This window comes from Balaenoptera borealis (assembly GCF_965194805.1).
Source record: "Balaenoptera borealis genome assembly, chromosome: 15".
NCBI classification, from domain to species: domain Eukaryota; kingdom Metazoa; phylum Chordata; class Mammalia; order Artiodactyla; family Balaenopteridae; genus Balaenoptera; species Balaenoptera borealis.
The window spans coordinates 32,683,422-32,707,836 of record NC_138871.1 but is presented as its reverse complement, the minus strand read 5'-3'; the positions used below and the strand labels follow the sequence as shown (position 1 = coordinate 32,707,836).

General features: G+C 37.2%; 1 protein-coding gene across 4 annotated transcripts in view; it reads right to left on the bottom strand.

The window, feature by feature from the left end:
* Window positions 1-2,177: 2,177 nt before the first annotated feature.
* Window positions 2,178-24,415, bottom strand: part of GFPT1 (glutamine--fructose-6-phosphate transaminase 1) — a 79,580-nt gene continuing 57,342 nt past the window's right edge. For 2 of the 4 annotated variants that reach the window (XM_082356340.1, XM_082356341.1), the window contains 5 exons: window positions 22,743-22,857; window positions 22,350-22,477; window positions 21,220-21,387; window positions 20,375-20,536; window positions 2,178-11,632 (listed from right to left, as the gene is read on the bottom strand). In XM_082356340.1, the coding sequence (XP_082212466.1) occupies window positions 11,519-11,632; window positions 20,375-20,536; window positions 21,220-21,387; window positions 22,350-22,477; window positions 22,743-22,857 (687 nt within the window). In that variant the 3' untranslated portion in view covers window positions 2,178-11,518. Of the gene's footprint in view, window positions 11,633-13,427; window positions 19,737-20,374; window positions 20,537-21,219; window positions 21,388-22,349; window positions 22,478-22,742; window positions 22,858-24,415 lie in introns of those variants that run through there. The other 2 variants (XM_082356342.1, XM_082356343.1) reach the window with 1 other exon arrangement.

Here is a 24,415-nt window from a genome sequence, read left to right as displayed (position 1 = left end):
CATGATGAGGCAACAACTGAAGAGACCCCCATAGGCTACTCTGGACAGGTCTGGAGATGTGTCCAGATGTTCAGGAGGGGGAGAAATGCAAACAGCTTTACCTGAGCTTTTGGACATTCCTGATCACTTCATGATCCTGGGGAAAAGATGCCGGAAAGCACTCTTTAAGTTCCTTATCTCATTCCTTACGTTTTTAGAAGGACTGGGGAATTCCCTGGCGGTCCAGTGGTTAGGACTCCACGCTCTCACTGCCGAGGGCCCAGGTTCAATCCCTGGTTGGGGAATTAAAATCCCACAAGCCACGAGGCACAGCCAAAAAAAAAAAAAAAAATTTCTAGAAGAACTGAGTCCACCTAGAGCAAACAATGTCAGATGTGCCAGAAACTGGGACCCTCTGAAGATATGGGCATGTAAGCTGGATCCAGTGATTCCTGAGGCCAGATCTACCCCTGCCTTTCCAGTTACATGAACCAATAAATCCCCTTTTGTGCTTCAGTTCAAGAGAGTAGGTTTTTTTCCTCACTAATAACCAAATGAGTCCTCTCACAATACAGGAGCTTGTTAAGACTTCACAAATAATTGTATGTGGGCTACCAGCTGGGGCAATGGCAATATGAAGCGTGGTCAGTTGGGAGACCTGCAGTGCTCTTAAGAGAGACGGAGAAGTTAGGGAGGCGGAGTAAGTGTTTTGTCAGGCACGTGAACTGAATTAAAATGGCAGCAGAGGCTGGTCCAATAGACTTTAGATCTGTAAAAAGCCGGTATTACATTGTCATATTGCAGGTTAAACTCTCTTCCAATTATTAGACACCTATCACCCTTGCACTTCAAGATATCAGTACTTAACACTTAATTTTGAAGTGGTACAGGATGCCTGAAAACAGCCTCGCGAAATAATAAAATTCTACTCAAGTCCAGATGGCTTGAACGAGCTACACACAAAGAGAAGAGGCCCCTGTGGATTGAGGATTATTAAATACGAAGTATGTTTGTCAGGAAAATCCTTTGTTTATATAAACAGTAGAAGTACCACCATGGTAACCCTGCTTGGTTTGCAGCCCATAAAAGCCTCCCAGCCAAATTCCCGCCTCCTTTTTCACTGCTAGTCTACATTTTTTAAAAACATCTCCAGCCAAAATTCCATGATCTGCCTGCTTGGTTTCCAGGCTCAGAAAATATCATTTAAAAAGTGGAGGGGAACCAGTTGAAACCACGGCCAAAGCTTCTAAATGAAAGCTCATTTCTGTCTCTTTCTCTCTCTCTCTCTTTCTCTCTCTCACACACACACACAAAGACACATTTTGTTTGCCAACTACAGTATGCTTTTCCTTTTTTAATGTAACCCAAGTTTCCTTGGGCCCCACAAGCCTGCAGGGCCAATGAAATAATATTAACATATGGGCAGCTGTAACCCACCTTCGCTCTGGGTTTTTCTCCCACCTGTTCACAGAGCATCTTAGGGGGTGTAATTAGACGTGCCCTTGAACGAATCCACTGCGAGACAGATGTAGTGCAGCCTATCCCTCGGTGGTGTCCACAGGGTCCCCATCACCTCTGCACTCTCCCTGGAAGTCAGGGCACCCTCTGGTATGTGGTGAAGCTGCAGAGAAGCCCTCATGGCCCTTGGTTTCTGTTCAGTTAATAAGCATCAAACCAGGCTGCTGTACACACTGTCTAATTGTCTTATTGACATTTGTAGCAGAAGATACCCCTGCCATCCAAAGAACCCAGCCACATATCCAATGACCAGTCCAAGTGGTGGCACCTGGCCCGTCTCAGTGTACCCTCCCCTCCAGCGGCTGAGGTCAAAGGGTTAGTCTAATCCGCAGGAGGCTGCTCAGGCCCTCACCCAAATAGGCATCTGGGGGGCCCCGCCCACCCGTTCAGACATGTCCAAATATGTCTGATCCACTTACACCCAAGCGGGGATCTCTGGTCCCTCCAAAAAGAGAGACCTTTAGAGAATGCAGCAGTCACAGTCACCCTCTCTGTCTGCTCACCCGAGGCTGATGGTCCGGGCCCAACCACTGGGGGAAAGGATTGCTCTACTCCAGGAGAAAAGTAAATTGACATCAGATTATTTTCCAGTAGCATTTCCCACCTCTTACCATTTGCCACATTGGATTCCACATTCCAATTTTCAAAAGGACAGGGGCATTGATAATAGAAAAGAAAAGTGAAATTAACTGGAATCAAGGACTTTATTATCTTCAAGTGTATAAAGCATGAGATTTATGATTGAGAATTGTTTGGCTTTTACATGAAATGTTCTCCTTGAGATACCAGGAAACCAGACCTGCAGAGATACAGTGAGGTTAGAATACATAGAGTTAAGGTTATTTATTAAGTTTGGTCAAATTTTGGATTCCCCTTTTTTTAAAAAAACCCGGCTTGCTATAGTTGTGCTTACTTTTTAAAGTTCTTAATTTAATAGAGAATAAGTAACACCGTCTCTCTCTCTCTATTACCTACTTCCCATTCACATTTCTGGTAAGTTTCCCCTTCCATATGCTACATATATTACATATGTTACATACATTACAGGATTAAAAGTCCCTTTATAGACATTTTCTCAGGTAATAAGTGTTTAAGGGCTTCATGACCCCAATTCACTATGTTTTTTCAATCTCAACTCAGGCTTCAATTCACACATTTCCAACTCAGCCCAGGGTATGTGGGAGCCCAAAACGACTTTTAGAGAAGGACAAATTGGCTTATCTTAGTGTGTTTCAGTCTCAGCATCACACGAAGAAAATAATGCCTCTGCCTAGCTCTGCACCAACTGGGGAGCAAGAAAAGAGAAGCAAAATAACTTTTTGCATAAATGAGGCCTTTTACATCATTACTTTCTTCAAAGTGTTGTAAATATTTGAACAACTATATTAATAATTTGATATCAATTCCAATGGGGGGAATGGTTCCCCACACCACCAAGCAATTAATTCAATTCTGACACTATCTACCTGGAGATAGCATCAGATTCCACAGGATAAGGGCTCATTCGCACAAGACTGCCCTCCACTTTAGATGTCAATCACAAACCCAGGTTGTTACCTGTGCTTCTGGCTAGCTATAAATTAGAGCTTCCCATGACACCCCCCCCCCACCCGCCTTGGGTTCAGTTCATTTGGTAGAGAGGCTCACAGAACTCAGGAAACCTGGTTACTCACCAGATTATTGGTTTATTACAAAGGATATTAAAGAATATGAATCAACAGCCAGATAGAAGAGATGCATGAGGCAACATATGGGGAAGGGGCATGGAGCTTCCATGCTCTCCCAGCACCTCCATGTGTTCACCAACCCGGAAGCTCTAAACACCGTCCTTCTGGAGTTTTCTGGAAGCGTCCTCATATAAGCAAGGTTGATTAAATCATTGGCCATTGTTGACTGGTTCAACCTCCAGCCCTTCTCCGCTCCCTGGAAATCAGGGGATGGGACTAAAAGTTCTAACCCTCTAATCGCGTGGTTGGTTCCCCTGGCAACGAGCCCCCATCCTTAGGTGACCTAGGAGCTTTCCAAAAGTCACCTCATTAACACAATAAGAGCATCTTACGATGCTCATCACTCAGGAAATTCCAAGGGTTTTAGGAGCTCTGTGCCAGAAACTAGACAAAGACCAAATACACATTTATTATAAATCACAATATACAAGGTACTTTTTCTCTTATTATTTCACTCAGAATCAGATCTGCAGGAGCACACAGTGCTCCCTCCCATACCATGGTCTAAAGAATAGACTTAAGTAGGTTGGCCCATGAATATAAAGAGGTAAATGGTTACTGAACATTTCAATGAATGTTTTCCTCCAGGGAGACAGAGAGCCATGGCTCACACACACACTCTTGCCTGAGGCTGTACAGTGGACCCAATGAAGCTATGAGATCTAAAGGTGATGTTTCTCGAAGTGTGGCTCTTGGCCACCTGTACCCAGATTATCTTTGGTGATTGTTAGAAATGCAGATTCCTGGGCTGCAACTCCACTCACTGAATCACAGTCTCTGCTGTTGACCTGAGAATCTGCACTTTTTAATAGGCTTCTCAGGCACACTAAAATTTGAGAGCTACTTCCCCAAGGCCTAAAAGGAGACATGGCTCTAAGGGAGACATGGTAGTCTCTCTTTGTAAAATTTTATTGGGAAACAATGATGACCAGATACCAATCGGGTCCTTTAGGAGTTAGTGTTGTGCACATTTAAGCCCCAAATTCACATCACTTGATAGCAAAAATCTCAAACCATGAATGTAGAAAGCATTTCTGGACGGGTAGAGTCTTAGGCGCCTCACGGAAATAAATGCAAAACCTCTCTGAAGGAAGGCACCTTCAACCTAGGCTTCAAAGAATTCCCAAAAGTAATTCTCTGAGGAACTCACAGTCAAAATGAACAAAACACACAAAGAAATAAGTCACTAGGAGTGAATGTCAGCAGAAATAACAGACCACCCTGATACTGGAAATAGCAGGCATAGAATTAAAAATAACTCTGCATATCATGTTTAAAAAAGTAAAAGACAAGGTTGAAAAAAGCTTCAAGGAAGAGAAAATAGTCACCAAAGCTGAAAAATAACCAAAAAGCACACACACACACACAAATATATATATGTATAGTTATGTTAAATATACAAATATATTTATATTAAATATTATATAAATATATTATAGTAAATATGTATTTCTATATTTATATAGATAGATAAAATCATTGAAATTTAAAAAGTCAGTGGATTGACTGTCATCAGGCACAAAGGAACTTTCTGGGGAGATAAAAATATTCTACAACTGGAATGTGATGATGGTTGCACAACTCTATAAATTTTCAAAAACTTTTCGAATTCTACAGTGAAAATGGATAAAGCTTATAGTATATAAAGTATTCCTTAATAAAGTTCTTAAAAAAAAAAAAACTCAAAGAATTGCTTTCAGAACAAATTAGACACAGCTAAGAGTAAACTAGTGAACCAGAAGACAGATTAGAAGAAATCATCTGTAATGATTCACAGAGAGATAAAAAGATGAAAAATACACCTGAGAGGTTAAGAGACATGGAGGATAGGGTGAGATTGTCTAACACATGTCTAATCAGGGTACCAGAGGGAAATGAGAGGCTAAATGGAGAAGGGAAGATATTCAAAGAGTTACTAGATGAGACTTTTCCAATTCAAAATCCCTGAAGTCAAGCTCAGTGAATCCCAAATAGGGTAAATAAAAAGAAATCCACACTTGGAAACAACAGAGCAAACCTGCAGACCACCAAAACCGAGGAGGAGATCCTAAAAAGCACCATAGAGAAATAACAGATTCCCTTTAAGAACAATAGACTATCTCCTCAGCCACAATGGAAGCAAAGAGATTATATGCTGAAAGAAATAACTACCTACCTGGAATTCTATGCCCAGAAAAATAAGACATATTCAGACAAGTAAAATCAAAGAGAATGTGCCTCTAGCAGTCCATCACCAAAGGAAACCCAAAGGAAGGAATCCCAGACACAGGCATGATAAGCAAGAATGTATAAAGATAAATGTGCATAAATCTAAATGAACAATGACCGTATAAAAGAATAATAATTTCTTATGAGGTTAAATAGTATAATTTAAATATATGTTAATAATAACATATGAGTAAGGAGTGGGGAAACAAATTAAAATTTCCTAAGGTCCTTCCACAGTCTGGGAGGAGGATAACATAGATTAACTTCAGATTTTGATATGTTATATATGAATATTGTGATTTCTACTGTAACCCCTAAAAGGACAGAAACAGAGTATAATATCCAAACAAATAGAAGTGAAAAAAATGGGATGATAAAAAAATATTTAATCCAAAGAGGAGCCTAAAAAGGAGAGAAAAAGAAACACAGGACTGGCAGGTCAAAGAGAAGGAACAAAATAAAACTCTAGGTATAAACTTATATGAACATAAATTACATTTTAAATATAAATTGCTCTATTTAAAAGACAAATATTTTCAAATTGGATTTTTAAAAATCTAATTTTTTGCTGTTTACAATAGTTTATATCTAAAACATAAGGATCCAAAAAGGTTGAAAATAAAAAGATGAAAAATATATATCATGCAAATATTAACCAGAAGAAAATTGGTGTGACTGTATTACTGACAAACTGAATCATTTTTTTATATAAATTTATTTATTTTTTTATTTTTGGCTCTGTTGGGTCTTCGTTGTTGCACTCCGGCTTTCTCTAGTTGTGGCGAGCGGGGGCTACTCTTCGTTGCAGCGCACAGTCTTCTCATTACGGTGGCTTCTCTTGTTGTGGAGCACGGGCTCTAGGCACACGGGCTTCAGTAGTTGTGGCACGCAGGCTCAGTAGTTGTGGCTCGCGGGCTCTAGAGCACAGGCTCAGTATTTGTGGCACACGGGCTTAGTTGCAACGCAGCATGTGGGATCTTCCTGGACCAGAGCTCGAACCCATGTCCCCCGCACTGGCAGGTGGATTCTTAACCACTGCGCCACCAGGGAAGTCCCCAAACTGAATCTTGAAGTAAAAATTATGACTAGAGGATAAAGAGGGTTCTTTTATAAGAAAAAAAAATTTAATTCATCAATAACAATTTGAAGTACGTATACACCTAAATACAGTATCAAAATATCTAAAGCAAATATATGAGAAGAAATATATAAAGCAGTAATATGAGAAGAAATGAGATAATGCCACTGTCATAGTGGATCTCTCTCAGTTATTGACAGAACAAGCAAACAAAACAATCAATGAGGATATATAAGATTTGAACAACACAGTTGACATACAACCTAATGGATAGATATAGAACACTATACCCAGCAACAGCATAGTAATATTAAAGACAAGTACACATAGAACACTTGAAAAAATTGACCATATTCCAGACTGAAAGCAAGCATCCAAAAGATTAAAATAACTCAGAGCATGTTCTCTGACCATGTTAGATATCAGTAACAAAAAGATAACTAGAATCATGTCTGAAAATTAAGAAACCCTTCTAAGTAAGACATGAATCAAAGAAGAACTCATAATGGAAATTCAAAAATATCAATATTTTGAACGGATATGCCAAATATTACATACTACAACATAAAGCAATTTGTAGAAGGAAATTTACAGCCTATAAATGACCAAATTGAGTTTATCTTGGGAAGGTAACGTAACCTGCTTCATTAGCAGATTAAAGGAAGAAAATAATATGATCATCTCAATAGAAGCAGAAAAAGCTTTTGTTATACCTAAGCAGCCGTATGGTATTTTTTTAAAAATTCTTAGCAAACCAAAATTAGAGGAAAAAAACTTCCTTAACCTGATAAAGGATGTCTACAAAAATCTACAGCAAATATAAAACAATGGTAAAATGTTGAAAGTCTTCAAAACATTGAAAATTGAGGTAAGGAACAAAACAAGGAAATTCCTATTACCATTTGTATTCAAATTGTACTGGATGTCCTAGGCAACACAGTAAGGCAACTTTTTAAGATGTGTAAGGATTAGAAAGGAAGAAACAAACCTGTTATTATTCACAGGCAACATGATTGTGTACAAAGAAAACTCCATGAGAATTAATGTGAGTTTAGCAAAGCTGCAGCAAAAAAAAAGTCAACATACAAAATCTCATCGTATTCTCTATACCAGCAACAAAGAGCTAGAAAATGAAATTTTTTAAAAGATACCATTTATAAGAAAAACAAAAACTATCAAATACCTAGGGATAAATATAACAAAAGATGTGCAGTTTCTCTGAATTCGTTTCCTTGTGGCTGCTTAACAAATTACTACAAACTTGGTGACTTAAAACAATAGAGATTTATTCTCTCACAGTTCTGGAGGCCAAAAGTCTGAAATCAGTATCACTGAGCAGAAATCAAGGTGTTGGTAGGGCCACTCTCCCTCTGGAGAATTTGGGGAAAGTCCTTTTCTGGCCTCTTCCGGCTTGTGGTGGCTGCTGGCATTCCTTGGTTTGTGGCCACATCACTCCAATCTCTGTGTCTGTGGTCAAACTGCCTTCACATCTTCTTCTGTGCTAAATCTCCATCTGCCTCCTAATGATACATACACATAGGCCCCACTTGAATAATCCAGGATAATCTCCCCATCTCAAACTCCTTAATTTAATCACATCTGCAAAGATCCTCTTACTATATAAGGCAACATATATAGGTTGCCTTATATGGTAAGGCCTATCAGGTCCTTATATGGACCTGATATCTGTGGGGGTCACCATTCAGCCTACTACAGCCTCTATGGATTAAAATTACAGAAATTGAGTCATTAATGAAGACTTAAGTAGAGACATGTGCTCAAACCACGTACATAGACTGGAAGACTCAATGCCATGAAACTGTCAATTTTCCCCATATTCATTTATGAAATTAATGCAATCCCAATAAAAATGTCAACAGTTGTGTTTGCACAACTTGACAAGTTGTTTCTAAAATTTCTATATAAGTACATGCAAAAGGAAAAGAATAACCAAGTCGTTCGAGAAGAAAAACAGTGAGAGGAGAGTTGCCCTATCAGATATCAAGACTTTTTATGAAGCTACACAATGGAAACAATGTTGAATTGGTACAGAGACAAATAGCCCATGGAAACAGATCCACACATGTGAACACTTGATATAAGCGGTGGCATTGCAGGGAAATTGGGAAAGGGTGAGTGTTTTGGTAAATAGTGCAGGGAATTATGGCATCCACATAAAAATAATTTAAAATGAATCCTATCCCACACCAAACTCAGAATTAATTCCAGGTGAACTAAAAACCTAAGGATTTTTTTTTTTTTTAAACAGAAAGCCTTATTTCTTTTTTTTTTTTTTTTTTTTTTTTTTGGCTGTGTTGGGTCTTCGTTTCTGTGCCAGGGCTTTCTCTAGTTGCGGCAAGTGGGGGCCACTCTTCATTGCGGTGCGCGGGCCTCTCACTATTGCGGCCTCTCCCGTTGCAGAGCACAGGCTCCAGACGCGCAGGCTCAGTAGTTGTGGCTCACGGACCTAGCTGCTCCGCGGCATGTGGGATCTTCCCAGACCAGGGCTCGAACCCGTGTCCCCTGCATTGGCAGGCAGATTCTCAACCACTGTGCCACCAGGGAAGCCCAAATCTAAGGATTTTTAATCCAAGGATGAAAACAAAGTTTATAAGTGTTTTAGAAGACAATATAGGAGAATTTACTTATGACCTTATGAATCCAACAATTCACATAAAAACACAAACCATAAAGGGAAAAAAATGATAAATTTGACTATGTTAAAGTCAAGAATTTCTATATGATACCAAAAAGAAAATGAAAAGAGAAATCACAAATGAGAGAAGACAATTGCAATACACATAACAAAGAACTAGAATCCAGGATATATAAAGAGCTCCTATAAATTAAAGAGTAAACAACAGATCATCCAGTTTTCAAAAACTGATTTTGAAAAGACTTGATCAGACACTTTACAAAAAGGAAAAAAAAGAAAGTGGTCAATAAGCATAAAAAAAGACACTCAACTCATTAGTAATCAAGGAAGCACAAGGTAAAACCAAAATGAGATACAAAGGTACATCCACCATTTAGCAAAAACTAAAAAGCCTTACAATACCAGTTGAATTAAAACTTTTATTATTACATGATAAACACTCTTTTTGTCTATGGATGCTTTTTTCCTAACTTTAATTTTATTGTAGGTGGATGGACCTAGAGTCTGTCATAGAGTGAAATAAGAAAGAGAAAAATACCGTTATGCTAACGCATATATATGGAATCTAAAAAAATAGTACTGATGAACTTAGTGGCAGGGCAGGAATAAAGACACAGACATAGAGAACAGACTTGAGGACATGGCAGGGAGGGGAAGCTGAGACGGAGTGAGAGGGTAGCACTGACATATATACACTACCAAATGTAAAACAGATAGCTAGTGGGAAGCAGCTGCATCACACGGGGAGATCAGCTCGATGCTTTGTGACGATCTAGAGGGTGGGATAGGGAGGGTGGGAGGGAGGCTCAAGAGGGAGGGGATATGGGGATATATGTATATGTATAGCTGATTCACTTTGTTATACAGCAGAAACTAACACAACATTGTAAAGCAATTATACTCCAATAAAGATGTAAAAAAAAAATTTATTGTGGTAAAATATATATAACAAAGTTCGGCATTTTAACCATTTTTAAGTGTATAATTCAGTGGTATTAATTACATTCAAAATGCTGTGAAATCACCATCACTGTCTATTTTCAAAATTTTTTATCACCCCAAATGGAAACTCTCTACCCATTAAGCAATAACTACCCATTCATCCTTCCCCCAGACCCTGTTAACCTCTAATCTAATACTTTCTGTCTCTATGAGTTTGCCTAGATATTTCATAAGCAGAATCATGTAATATTTGTCCTTCTGTGTCTAACTATTTCACTTACCATGTTTTCAAGGTTCACCCATGTTTTGGAATGTATCAACACTTCAATCCTTTTTTATGGCCGAATAATATTCCACTGTATGTATTTGTCACATTCTGTTTATCCATTCACCTGTTAATGGACACCTAGGTTGTTTCTACCCTTTGGCCATTGTGAAAAATGCTGCTATAAACATTGGTATACAAGTATTTGTTTGAGTCCCTGTTTTCAGTTCTATTGAGTATATAGCCAGGAATGGAATTGCTGAATCATATGGTAGTTCTATGTTTAACTTTTTGAGGAACTGCCATATTGTTTTCCATAGCAGCTGCACAATTTTCAACTAACGTTTTTTATTTAAAATCTATCTTATATTATTATAGCTCCCTCAATTTTCCATGAATTAGGACTTGCCTAGTGAACATTTTCACATTCAGCTTTTCTGTGTCTGTTTTAAATGTCTCCTACATTGTTTATTACCAATGTATTTGGATATATTTCCCAAATTCTATTTTTTTCCTAACACTTTGGAAACTATATCCTATATCATAAAAATGTTAACATGCATATATTTAACTTAACAAAATCCAAAGTTATTATCTTTACCCTCCTCTCACATAATAAAAAGGGACTTACTATGTTTTAACTATGCTCCCCCACTCCCAAGTTACATTATTGTCTAGCATTTTAATTTATCATGGATTGTTCTATAGTTTCTCAAATTTAAAAAATTATTATTACTGTTTTGGACAGTCAGTGCTTTAGATTTACCCTCATTTCAGTGTTTCTTCGCTCACCATTCGTTTATGTTGCATCTCAAATCCTTCTGGGATCATTTTCCCCTCACCTTAGCGTTTACCTTTGAGAGATCCTTTAGTGAGAGCCCCAGTTTTTGTTGATTAGGTAATATATTTTTCCATCTTCTTTTTTTTAAATTAATTTATTTATTTTTGGCTGTGCTGGGTCTTTGTTGCTGTGCGTGGGCTTTTTCTCTAGTTGCGGCAAGCGGGGGCTACTCTTCATTGCAGTGCACAGGCTTCTCATCGCGGTGGCTTCTGCTGTTGCGGAGCACAGGCTCTAGGCACACGGGCTTCAGAAGTTGTGACACGCAGGGTCAGTAGTTGTGGCTCACGGGCTCTAGAGCGCAGGCTCAGCAGTTGTGGCTCGCGGGCTCTAGGGAGCAGGCTCTGTAGTTGTACCACACGGGCTTAGTTGCTCCACGGCATGTGGGATGTTCCCGGACCAGGGCTCCAACCCGTGTCCCCTGCACAATTATATATATATATATATATATATATATATATATATATATATATATATATATATATATATATATATATATATATATATATATATATATATATATACACACACACACACATACATACACACACACATTTATGTAATTAATCAACTTTTCCCTTTTCTCCTTCCAATTATTCTACTTAAGACTACATAAGACTTTCATAACAAGGGGGATTGTTTTTAAGGAAGAGGAATAAACATCACACAGAGATGGATAGAGAAATTCATGAAATGTATCTCCTTTTCTTGGGAAGGCGAGTGCATCTTTGTTTCAACAGGGATAGTTGCTGTGTATCAGGCAGAATCATGATATTCTTTTTGTTCTTCTTTGGAAATTTAAACATGAATACAAGGGTAAGTATAGATGCTGTGTATTCCAAAGGGCGAACTGTGATGGACAACGTCTGTTCAATATTCTGTACTATCCTCACCCTTCTAAATTCTCCCTTCTACTGGATACTTGTACACAGAGATCCAATTAGATTTCACCAATGAGAGCCATTTGTGCACAATTTGGAAGGGAAAAGAGAAGTAGAAATAATATTCTCTAGTGGCAACTGCAAACAGACTAATGGGCATCAGATAGCTAATGTGGGACTCACCAATATCTTCCCAGCATCTTCCTGAGAATCATCCACCCAGATGCTTTGGACAGCTGAGATCACTGACAGTAGCTCGCTGCAATTCCTACACTGGCAGATTTCACAGTGCCCTCCCTGATCTGCATTTCCCAGAATTAATGGCTGTGTAAACCCAATTCTCCATATTAAATCCTTTCCTACTGGAAATGCCAGTAGTGATTTATGATTTCTTGACCAAACTCTAACTCAGCAAGTAAAGGCACTGAAAAGAAAAAATAAGGGGGAAAAAATGCTACTTAGACTGTAACTTAGGTCAGCAAGTATTTTATTAAGCAACTGCTACGGCAAAGTCATGTGCTCAGGCACACAGAGATATATGTTTACGCTGAGTTCATTTGTCCGTGGGTCCTTTTTCATATGATCTGTGTACCTGGTGTAGTACCCAGCACACTGGACAGCACAAGGTAAGAATGACAAGAAAAGCAAGACTTGGCTGTTAAATTTTTGTGAAGAGAATATCTATTTAAATAATGATTCAATTTTGAGGCATCCTATTTGAGCACAAGCCAAGCCATTATAGATTCTTTAATTTTAAAAATAATAACATTAAAAATCAGCCCTATCTTCTGATAGGGTGATTGTCAACATTCTCAGAGCTGCCCTTACTTCATTTCAGCATATTAAGCCCAAAGGAGTCGAGAACCATTAACTTAAGAACATCACACTTTGGGAAGGTCAAATTGAAGAGACCAATGTGTCTGTAAGGCAGCTAACTTTTCTCTATCTTGGGGAATCTCAGTCACTTCCCTTCATTCCTGTGTTCTGTCACAGGAACAACCAGGAATTTGCAAATAAATTGATATAAACCTGTCTCTGCTAAGAAAACAACTCAAAGTACTTAAGTTACTAATGTTGTGTCAGTAAAGTGAATTTTGCGCTCAGAGGCCAGTATATTTTTCCACTTCACTTAAAGCACAGAAAAAGACTACCTATATGAAGAAGTTTTAAAATTAATTTTTTGTTTCTTTCAAAGAAAGAAATGCTTTGAACTTCAGTAACACATGATTCCAAGTTAATAACCAAGAACATAAGACAGAAATCCTACGAAGATCTCCCACAGTTCCTAGGTTTCTCCATAGCAGCAGTAAAAGTGAATTAAGAATAAAATCAATATTGGGTTTATAATTTTATTCAAAGGACAAATACAAAACAGAAAGCAAGAGATAAAATTCAAAGCAAATGTGCTCAATATTTCAAAACAACTCTACGTACAAAGTAAATAGGAAAAAACAACAACCTAAAGCCCCCGTAAATCACATTGGCTAGATACATTCAAGTCTAACAGAAAGAAACTTGAATTTAATGCAATTTCGATTACCTAGAAACTGAAAGTCTTTATCGTCTCAGACTATTTTCCATCCCAGTTAGGGGCATTATTTGAAGACAAAGCTTTCTAACGAGTCCATCTCACACTGAACTTGCCATAGTAAAACATCCTTCACTGATGCCACACTGGCTTTTCTTAATGCCAACAACAGTGTCACCTGAAAGGGGCTGTTGGCAGAAACAAACTGTAGTGATCCTGACACATCTAGACCTTTGCACCCTGGCTATTGCACGACAATCTAAAACTAACGGATATCAACCTTTGGGTCTCACAAATTAAGAATATATTAGTTAAGAACAAGTGATCATTTGCCTTTTAGGTATAGTGCATCTAGAACTCTCAGTGAGTATTTACCTATATTACAGGCTTTGGGAATTCTGGCCATTTTCCTTCTAAGACCTCACCATATTTATCTCCATTTCAAAGCATACAGAGCTAAGTGATGGAGGCAAAAATTAACCTCTAAAGATCCCCTGGGTGTGCAATAGCTGTGAGTTCCACAACGTACCTTATTCGCATTGTTGGAAATAATGCAATCGGTCGCTAAACTGCAGAAATTAAGAGCATATGAAAACATGCCAATTGCTTTCATCCTAACAGGCATAAAGTCTTTTTAATTTTATATAAACATATACAAAGGCAGATTGATAAATAAATGGGAAGGAAATAACTATAATTCTATCCAGAGAGCACTTCTCCAATTGTTTACAAGCTCCATTTTTTATTCCATATTTTCAATTACACATCCATACTCCATATCAAAAATTTTTTGAAATATGAAAAAGGAAATATGGTTACATAACAGCATTCTCTATAAGAAAATACATGTGTGAACCTTGGCGTTTTGAGTCAATGAATCATGTTAATATGAAGTTCACAAATATGCCTTTTCAACCTTGGAGATAATCTCTTGTGTACATGCTAACCAAAAAGAGAATAATAAATTTATCTTATTACATATATACTTCCTGGGAAGGGGTCAGCTGGTTAAATGACCTATAACCTGGCAACTTCTCTGTATATTATTACAAGATTACTTTTTATCTCCAGGATGCTTGTTAAACTAATAAAGCTTCTACATCATTTTTTAAAATTTAACCTCAGATTAATGGGAGAAACTTAAGGACTTCTTTCCTTCATCCAAAATATTAAAGAACTTATTTTTCCTCAAATCCACTTCAATGAAAAGTGGCCTCTTAATTTTTAGGGAGATTATTTCTTGGCCTTTAATACGCACTCGGTAAATACTTACTGATAGTGAACTGAAGGGAATTTAAAGAAAACCTTTCACTAGGAGTAAAGCTAAATTTTATGTAAAAACATGTGGCCTGTGGAAAAAATGATCCATGCTGGTGTGGATCTGGGCTTTGCTGCAGAGCAACACAGAGTGAAAGAGAGATGAGAGATTGGGCTCAATTCTACGGGAAGGCAACACAGCACATCTATTCATTCAAACCACCCTGGCATAACTCTGTCTCCTGCAAAACACAGCAAGTGCTGTAAGCACTAGGGATAGAGATTTTAGCTTGCTGTTTATAAAAGGATCCTGTAAAAGGACTCTTTGTTCAATAATTAAGAGATTGCCAGATACTACAGAAACTTTAGATTTGGAGTATATGCTGTACTTGCTATTCACCCATCTTAAATATCCTTCTTTTGCTACTATCAATTCACTTCAACAAAGTTGTTGAACACTGCATATACCCTGTAAATTTGCTAGAAACAACATAGTGTCACAAAAAGTTCTAAAAGACTTGAGAAAGTATAATATTTACAGAGTATAACAGAAAAAGTAGAGCCTTTGTTTTATCTAATAATCCTTTTTAAAATAATTGGAAAGTTGGAGTGAAGACGTGACTTTTAAATATATTTATGTAATATTTCTTCTTTTTAAAAGCAACAGTAATGAATAAACTTTTAGCATCAAAAATGTTTACCAACAACTCAAGTAAACATTGGCTACATTCTTAGTACAATACAATCTTTAACACAATGACAAACATGTATACACTTCAAATATTGGCAAATTGCTTCAAAATGCAATTCTCAGCAAGTTTTTGGTAACTTATTCACAGTTCAGAATTATAGTCACTGGACTCAGAAGACATGAGGAAGAAATGACTGACTGGCTCAGTAAACTAAACATTCATCTTGAAGAACAGAAAACTGAAACAAAGGCAGGATGATTCTAAAATTTCTAGCTCACAAGAAATATAATTTAAACAAATACTGAACGTTTTATTTAAGCAAAAAATAAAAATTAACTGCAGAACAGTTTTAAAAAGCTAACAGGATCACTTCTATATTCATTCTGAAAACTAGTATAGTAAGAAAGGTAATTTGAGAATTTCCTAAAAAGTTCTCATTAGCCATTATTCATGGCATATTCCATAACATTGATGTCAAGCTATTACAGACTCACAAGTTAATATGGCATAACTTTACAGTCTTGCTAGTTAACTATGATTTTTATTTTAACCCTGGATACAATTGGTTCAAAGCTAATATTACCATTCCTACTGGTTATCATGTCACAGATCTATAGATACAGTTAAATTCATCAAGCTAGGGAAATACTGATAGATTAACAATCTTTAAATATTGTGGGGAAAAAATGATTTAATTGTTAAAACTTTTAAACCTGAGGCTCTAACACTAAAAACAAAGAAAGTAATCTGAAATATGTTTTCGCAGGTAAAACACTACCTGGTATTCTGATATACAACATCTACTAAATATGTGGATATAAGACTTCTTTATCTTTCTTTACCATTCCCTTCAATTTCTTTGGCCTTCACAAATTCAATGTGAGCTCTGAATTCTTTTTAAACATTTTCAATGACATTGTGCTTCTTAGAAAAATCACTTAAATAGTAGCATACAATAAGTAATTAACATTAGTCGTTCCCTTTTATTGCTATAGTATATATCCTAATTAAAAAAAAGAGAGGAAACTGACCCCAAAGGACTTCTTAAAATATGTTTGTTAAAGCAAACATTTCAGCTGGTTTTCCTTCTTTGAAGAGTTATAGAAATGTGTCAAAGGAATACTACCAAGGAGCTAAAACGGGGGTTCTTTTCCTCTCATCCTCATAATTAACTCAGGTCAAGAGACCTGTATTCAAAAGGATAAGACAATGTCACCTCGGAAACAATTTCCTAAGAACCTAAGAGAGAAAATCTTTATTAGCACTCTAACAGCCCCATCTGCACATCACGCTGTGTCAGTTCCCTTTTAGTTGTGATGTTTGATTGTTTTCACCTTTGCATCTAATGACTGCTGTTCCTTAGAGTACCACAGACACATGGATCTATAGCCTGTGATAACAGCTTACTCTACAAAACACACTTCACCTCTTAGGAACATGATACGCACCAAAACTTGGACCATGATTTAAGTGAACAAATCCACTCACAACATTTAACAGCTTGACTTCATTTTTCCACTCTCTCACCCTGTGCCTTCCAATGATCCTAGTCTCCACAAGTGATGAGTCCATCTGGGGACAAGTGGACTTTGCTTTAAACAGGATGTATTTTTCAGTTTCTACCACAGTGACTTTCCCATAATAGGGTGTTGACAGAGTTATAACAAACTAAAAACAGTTAACATTAATTTTCCTCCTATAACAAACTAAAAACAGTTAACATTAATTTTCCTCCTACCATCTATTCCTATGGCATAGGTGATATAAAAAGACAGAAAAGCTGACTGATGCCAAAGTTACAATCAAGTACTTGGCCATGTGTTAGATGCTAACATGACCTCTGGCCTACAAAGGGCTCATGACCTGCGGTAAGGAACTCTAAGTTATACATGAGTGAATTTAAATTTTAAATGTACTACAAGAAAGAATTTTTTACAGAAAGGACTCCTTTTGTAGAATATCTTTCTTGAAAAATCAGATTTTCTTATCCTGTATTATACTGGTTTTAACTGAGCATCCACACTTATTAGCAGTTTGCCTCATTACATTATTTTGTGTGTTCATAATTCATAAAAGCATCTAAAAATCACTACATTAAACAGGGTAGGGAGCAAGAAGAAGGGGTAGGGAATGGAAGCCACGTTTGTTTGGAAAATACCACATTTTTTTTCTCACTATTGGTTTTTGAGATTTGGTTTAGAACTTACCCTAGCCTGAAGTGTATATGTGTGTGTTTGAGAGCTAGAGAAAGATAGACAGACACACCAAACACGCACACACATAGAGGGAGAGGAAACAGAAACTGAAAATTAATGATTGATTTCACATATCAGTTTCACTTGGAAAGCTAACTCGAACTTTGGAAATGCTACAAATCCATATAAATCATGTGCATAAAATGCTAATATAACGTAAGAATGACACTACACACATACTAAAACTAGCAGGCCTACACAGAATAATATTAGAAACAATTAAAATAGATAAATATAGCTATAGTAGCTATATAAATGTGAACAGTAATCCTATTTCATTTTAAAAACAGGTTTCTAGTCTTAACCTACGAGTCCTTCTGAATTACCTCAAAATATGCCAATTCTTCCTCTAACCCTAACACAAGGCAGAATTCTATGCTTCTCTTCCAATAGCTACTAGAAAATCGTAACCTCATCAAGAAGTTCAAACACAGAAAAAGGAAAAGACTGAGCTTACTTAATTATACTAAATATCTTACCTTCACAATTTAAAAGTGAAAACTTTTGAAAGAGAAGGACTTAACAAAAACATAAACACACTGTCCTGTAACAGCCAAAGTGTGGCCAAAAAAGCTCCGTGAAGAAATTATTACAACTTTTTGGGTGTCAAGCTAATATTCTACTTTAAATTTTTTAATCTAAATTGTAAGTTTCCATTTCTGACACTAGCTAGCTGAAGGCACCTCAGTATCACTTTATTTATATCTTCTTCATTCCTAAATATTTTTCAGGGGTAGAACAGAATATACAGAGAGAAAAATACCTAGAAAGTAATACTAAATTTTATATAATCCTTCACTAATATCAGTGTAAAGCATATAGCTTTTTCTAATTCTAGCCCATCGTATATATTTAGAGTCAAATGATCAGTCAAAAGACTTGTAAATCTTCCAAACAACTGCAAGGAGCTTCCAAATTGGCACAAAGGTACTACTAGTTTGATGCAACAAGGCAGTGAGAGAAGTTAAAATTAACTGCAGGTAATTCTTCTCTGGGACAAAGTTGAAGAGAATTCTGAATATATTGGTATTAATTTGAGACATTTGATAGCAACTCTGTGTGGTGATTTCAAAGAATAAGATAAAATGTCATTCAGCACTAATTAAAAAAAAAAAAACAAACTACAGATATGAGGAAATTAAAAACCACTTTCAGGAGATGAAAAAACAAGGAGTAGGATATACAACATGTACATATCCCACTTCAAACTTAAAATCATATCGTCAGTTGTACAAAGCAGCTCAAATTTAAAGTTTGTGCTATGAAATTGTGCAAGTATTTTCTATCAAGGGCTGGAGAAAACCAACGCACTACTATACTATTTATCTTCCTAAGTTACCTTGACATACAGATAACAGGCAGTAAGTTTGAGAGACTAAGGTTAACAACTTAGAAATCCCACAAAGAAAAGTTTTCAGTTTTTAAGTTTTACAGTTTGATTTAAAAACAAAATAACAAACAAATTTAAAAATAAATCACACCATCTTCTCTTTATAACTGAATTAAATGTCCAAGTACATTGCTGCTGGCTTTAAATATTCCAATTAAATGCACTACTCTTTCATTGGCCGCCTCTCAGATTGAAGTGGAGGGCCCGGAAATCCAACACTCAGCATCCTTTAATGAAAATGAGAGCTAAATCTCTTTCTGACACCAATACCAATATAGATTCCATTATTCAAACTCCCTCACAAATTACTGGGAAAATATGAGGTAATTTCACAAAAATCACAAATTGAATGGAATAATTATAACTGATATATAAATAAGGATTTACTAGAAAAGGCTTAGGGGGTGATATTTTAAATCAAGGTTTTAAATACAAAAGGTGTCTTGTGTTGCTTAATTGCCCAGTTTCAGATGTTCCTTATTCTACGGTTACAGATTTGGCTAGATTCCGCGGGAAATCAACCTGCAAAAAAAAAAACCCAGCAATTTTTGAGAGATTATACAGATATTGGGGGGGGGATGGCTATAAGCAAATTATTTTTGCTTATAAAAAACATAAAACAGAAAACATGTTCATTAACCATCTTTACTATAGACTACAAAGAATTAGATTAGAAAATATAGTAATATATCTTTAAAAGACTTGAAATCAGGAAAAAGAATTCCAAAGGAGCCAGTTCGGCACATGAAAAACTCCTGTGGTCCTCTATGAGGTGGCATCCCTCTCAGGGGACACTAGAAACGTGTAAGAGCAGATGTTTTGATTGTCACTTTGGTTGTCACAATGAATGAGGGACCAGGAATGCTGAGAGTCCTACAGTGTGTGAGAAAGTCCCAAATAAAGAATTTCCAATAGCTACCTCATTAAGAAACAGAGAAAGAAAACAGGTAATCTCCAGTCATGGAGGTAACATCCAAGATTCCTTCAAGTTCCATGGGGAGGAAAATGTTAGGATGTAACCTACAAATTGGGCCATGGAAATATAACAAGTGACAGAGATATGTATGAGGGAATTCTCAAATTCTATTGCTAAGAATTTAGAAGGAAACTATCAAAATGTACCAGGGTGAAAAGCCAGCCCAAAGCGGTCCATCACTTACATCATAGCCTCTCAGCACAGCCAGGTGGAAGGCCAGCAACTGTAAGGGGATCACGCTGAGAATGCCCTGCAGGCAGTCCACTGAGTGTGGCACTTTGATTGTTCTCTTTGTGTTCTTAATGGTCTCCGTGTCCTCCTTATCACAGATCACCACTGGCCGCCCCTGGGAAAGAAATCACACTCGCAATCACTGGTTAAGCAAAAGCAGGGCTGTAACACGTGAACATGCAAATTTTGCACTGCACGATTCACACGTGGCCTCACTGACATAGGCTTATTTAAACTCACTCTCCCATGTGGTAAGTCTCACTCACAGTCAAGGAAACAGAAGCTTTGTAGGATTCAGTGCTTTCTTAAACTCACACAACTAAGAAATAGCAGGCTCGGTACTTAAATCTAGGACTACCTGCCTTCAAAGCCCAAGTCTGTAACCGCTACATTGTGACTAGAGATTAACATCTTTGGAAATTTACATACAAAGCCAAACGATCTGAAGAAAACTCAATTAAGCACGGCACCAGTAATATTAATATAAAATCTAGTTCCTCCTGAAATACACATTTAAGAATATTAAATTAAAAGAGAACAGCATACGCTAATTGAAGAAGACAGGACTTGGAGACCAAGACCTCATTTTTGATCTTGGTTCTGGTATTATGAGAACTATGAGCTAGGTCCTGTCAAAACTCTTGAGTATCTCAGATTACTCACATGCAAACTTAAGCATGTTTTGTAAGCCACCTGATGGGTACTGGTCTATCACTTTAAATGTCATAAAATTCAAATAAGCTTTAGTGACCCAACTCTTAAACCCCCAAGGTGTCCTCACAGCAGCTCCTGACTTACCTGCCTAGCAACCACCTGCTGAAGAGCATTCTGACACTTGGCATAGGTGTGATCTCTCATGATGATCATGATGACAGGCATCAACTTATCCACCAAAGCTAGAGGGCCGTGTTTCAACTCACCAGCAAGGATACCTTCAGAGTGCATGTAAGTGATTTCTTTGATTTTCTAATAGGAAGAAACTAGATTAGTCTTCAGTCTGTTTTTCAAAAACCCATTCTTTAAATATTACACAAGACATCTGATGTCTGAAGTCCCTGTCTATTTATCCAAAAGTATTAAAGGATCACTGATGTGTAAATATAGCTAATAGGCTAACTGATCGTTATTTCTAAATATAATGTCAACAACTATTTGGAAGTTTTAGAACTCCACAAGGACTTTTTGAAGAGTTTAGACTATCATGAATGTACTCATATTTCTTTGTAACTGATCTCCCAATTGCTTCATATTTGACCTCAATTAAATCTCACACCTAGAGAACTTAATATTTATTTTATTCATATTTGGACAAAAAAATAACCCAAGTTACTTGCTAAACCCACAGTATCATGCTAAAATGTACTCTTCTTGATTTTCACTTTTGAATTAAGTATTCTGTTATACTTTCTGTTATACTCAAGGTAAACAAATCAGAATGCATAAATATAAAGGCACTTTTGTAAAAGGTCCACCTATTTCATTCAGTCTAAAAGTATGACTGGGACTTCCCTGGTGGTGCACTGGTTAAGAATCCGCCTGCCAATGCAGGGTACACGGGTTCGAGCCCTGGTCCGGGAAGATCCCACATGCCACGGAGCAACTAAGCCCGTGTGCCACAACTACTGAGCCTGTGCTGTAGAGCCCGCAAGCCACAACTACTGAAGCAGTATGCCACAACTACTGAAGCCCGCGCACCCTAGAGCCCATGCTCCGCAACAAGAGAAGCCACTGCCATGAGAAACCGATGCACCACAACGAAGAGTAGCCCCCGCTCGCCGCAACTAGAGAAAGCCCGCGTGCAGCAATGAGGACCCAATGCAGCCAAAAATAAATAATTTTTAAAAGATAAAATAAATAAATAAATAAAAGTATGGCTATGTGCCAGGTCCATAAGTCAACATTCTGAAATTGTAAGTGAGAAGACTTACTAGGGCCCCTTCAAGACAAGTAGCATAATGATAGCCACGTCCCATTATCAAGACTGACTTCTGGTGATAAAGTTCTGTTGCCAGTTTCTGAATTTCATCATCCATGCTCAAAACTTCCTTAATTAAATCTGTTAAGAAGTAATATTAGCAAAATCTATGAAAAGAGGACAATAAACTAAACCAATATAATAATAACAATAATAATAATAACACATGGGTAGCAACCGATAAAAGACCGACGTTTCTAATCTTCTGTGCTATCGCTGTGGGGTTTTTAAACGCACAGGTGTCAAGTAAAAAGATCTTGCTGACTGAACAGGTACAAGCCACAGCTTCACCCATTTATTCCCCACTCCCTTAGACAACAAGCAGAGTGTGTGAGCATCTTCATACCAGGCAGCCGCTTCAATCCAAGCATGATCTCTTTGCGTCTCTCTTGCATGGAGATCCTGTCGTCACACATCATAAGAGCAAACATCACAAGGGATACAAACTGGCTTGTGTATGCCTGAAATACCCAAAAACACAGAAGAATCAGTTGCAGTTGCATTTTAAGAAGCTGGAATTTTTAATTTAAAAAGATGAAAATAAACAAAAAAATTCCCACTGGTTTAAGTGCGTATCTTTTTAAAAACAGCATTAGTAGCAGCAAAGTAAACCAGTATTTAGGAAATCTACCACTGTTCTCCTTTTCCGAATTTGAGCAAATAACTTAACCTTTATTTCCAAATATCAAATATAAGGTCCTTATAATGCAGTGGATGCTTATGAAATCCCTAATACAGTACCCTCAAGAAAGGAAGAGAAATGAACCAAAGGAAGGTAAGTTGAGAGTAAATCTGTATGTGCATAACCAAATTAAGCTGTGAATGTAAGTCAAAAACAAGGGTTTGAAAGCCTCTCCTTAATGTACTTGCACTGGTTTTGCTGGATTTTTTTAAAATTTTCTCTGTGATTTTTCACTTTTGTCTATTGCCTGTTCTTACTACTTTTTTTTTTAATTTTGGCTAAAAATTTTTTTAAAGTTCAACTGTAGAAAAGTAAATAGAAATAAGAATAAACCTCAATCTTATTAATAGGAATAATTACATTAATAACATATTATTAATAACATTGTGAGTAATTATTTTCGATTTTTACTATTTTTTTCCTTTATATTGTTAAGAAAATTATTAGTAGGTGTAATTTTATAAGCTGTGCTATTCTTTTTTTATTCTATTTTATTTTTTAATTTTATTTTATTTTTGGCCACGCTGCATGGCTTGCAGGATCTTAGTTCCCCAACCAGGGATCAAACCCGCGCCCCCTGCAATGAGAGCAAGGAGTCCTAACCACTGGACCACCAGGGGATTCCCCAAGTTGTGTTCATTCTTTTTTTTTTCCATTAATTAATTAATTAATTAACTTAATTTTGGCTGTGTTGCGTCTTCATTGCTGTGCACGGGCTTTCTTTAGTTGTGGCGAGCAGGGGCTATTCTTTGTTGCAGTGCACGGGCTTCTCACTGAGGTGGCTTCTCTTGTTGCGGAGCATAGGCTCTAGGTGCAGAGTCTTCAGTAGTTGGGGCACACAGGCTTCAGTAGTTGTGGCACACGGGCTCAGTAGTTGTGGCTTGCGGGATCTAGAGCGCAGGCTCAGTAGTCGTGGTACATGGGCTTAGTTGCTCCGCAGCATGTGGGATCTTCCCGGACCAGGGATTGAACCCATGTCCCCTGCACTGGCAGGCGGATTCTTAACCACTGAGCCACAAGGGAAGCCCATGTGTTTATTCTTAATTAACATCACAAGCACTTTCCCAAGACAGAATACTTTCTATCTTGTTTACTAGTGTGTAATAACCTTGAGCAGTTTTTTCCCTTTTGGGCCTCAGATGGTCTACCTCTTAAAGATACATAATACCTACAAGATTATCATGAGAATTAAATGAAACAAACGTAAAGCATTCAGCATAATGCCTGACATACAGACTCAAAACAAACTTTTCATTAATGAAAATTTGAACTAAGAGACATTTATTTTCCGAGGCTACAGAATGCAAATATTTTAAAACTTGCGGTCTCACTGCCAA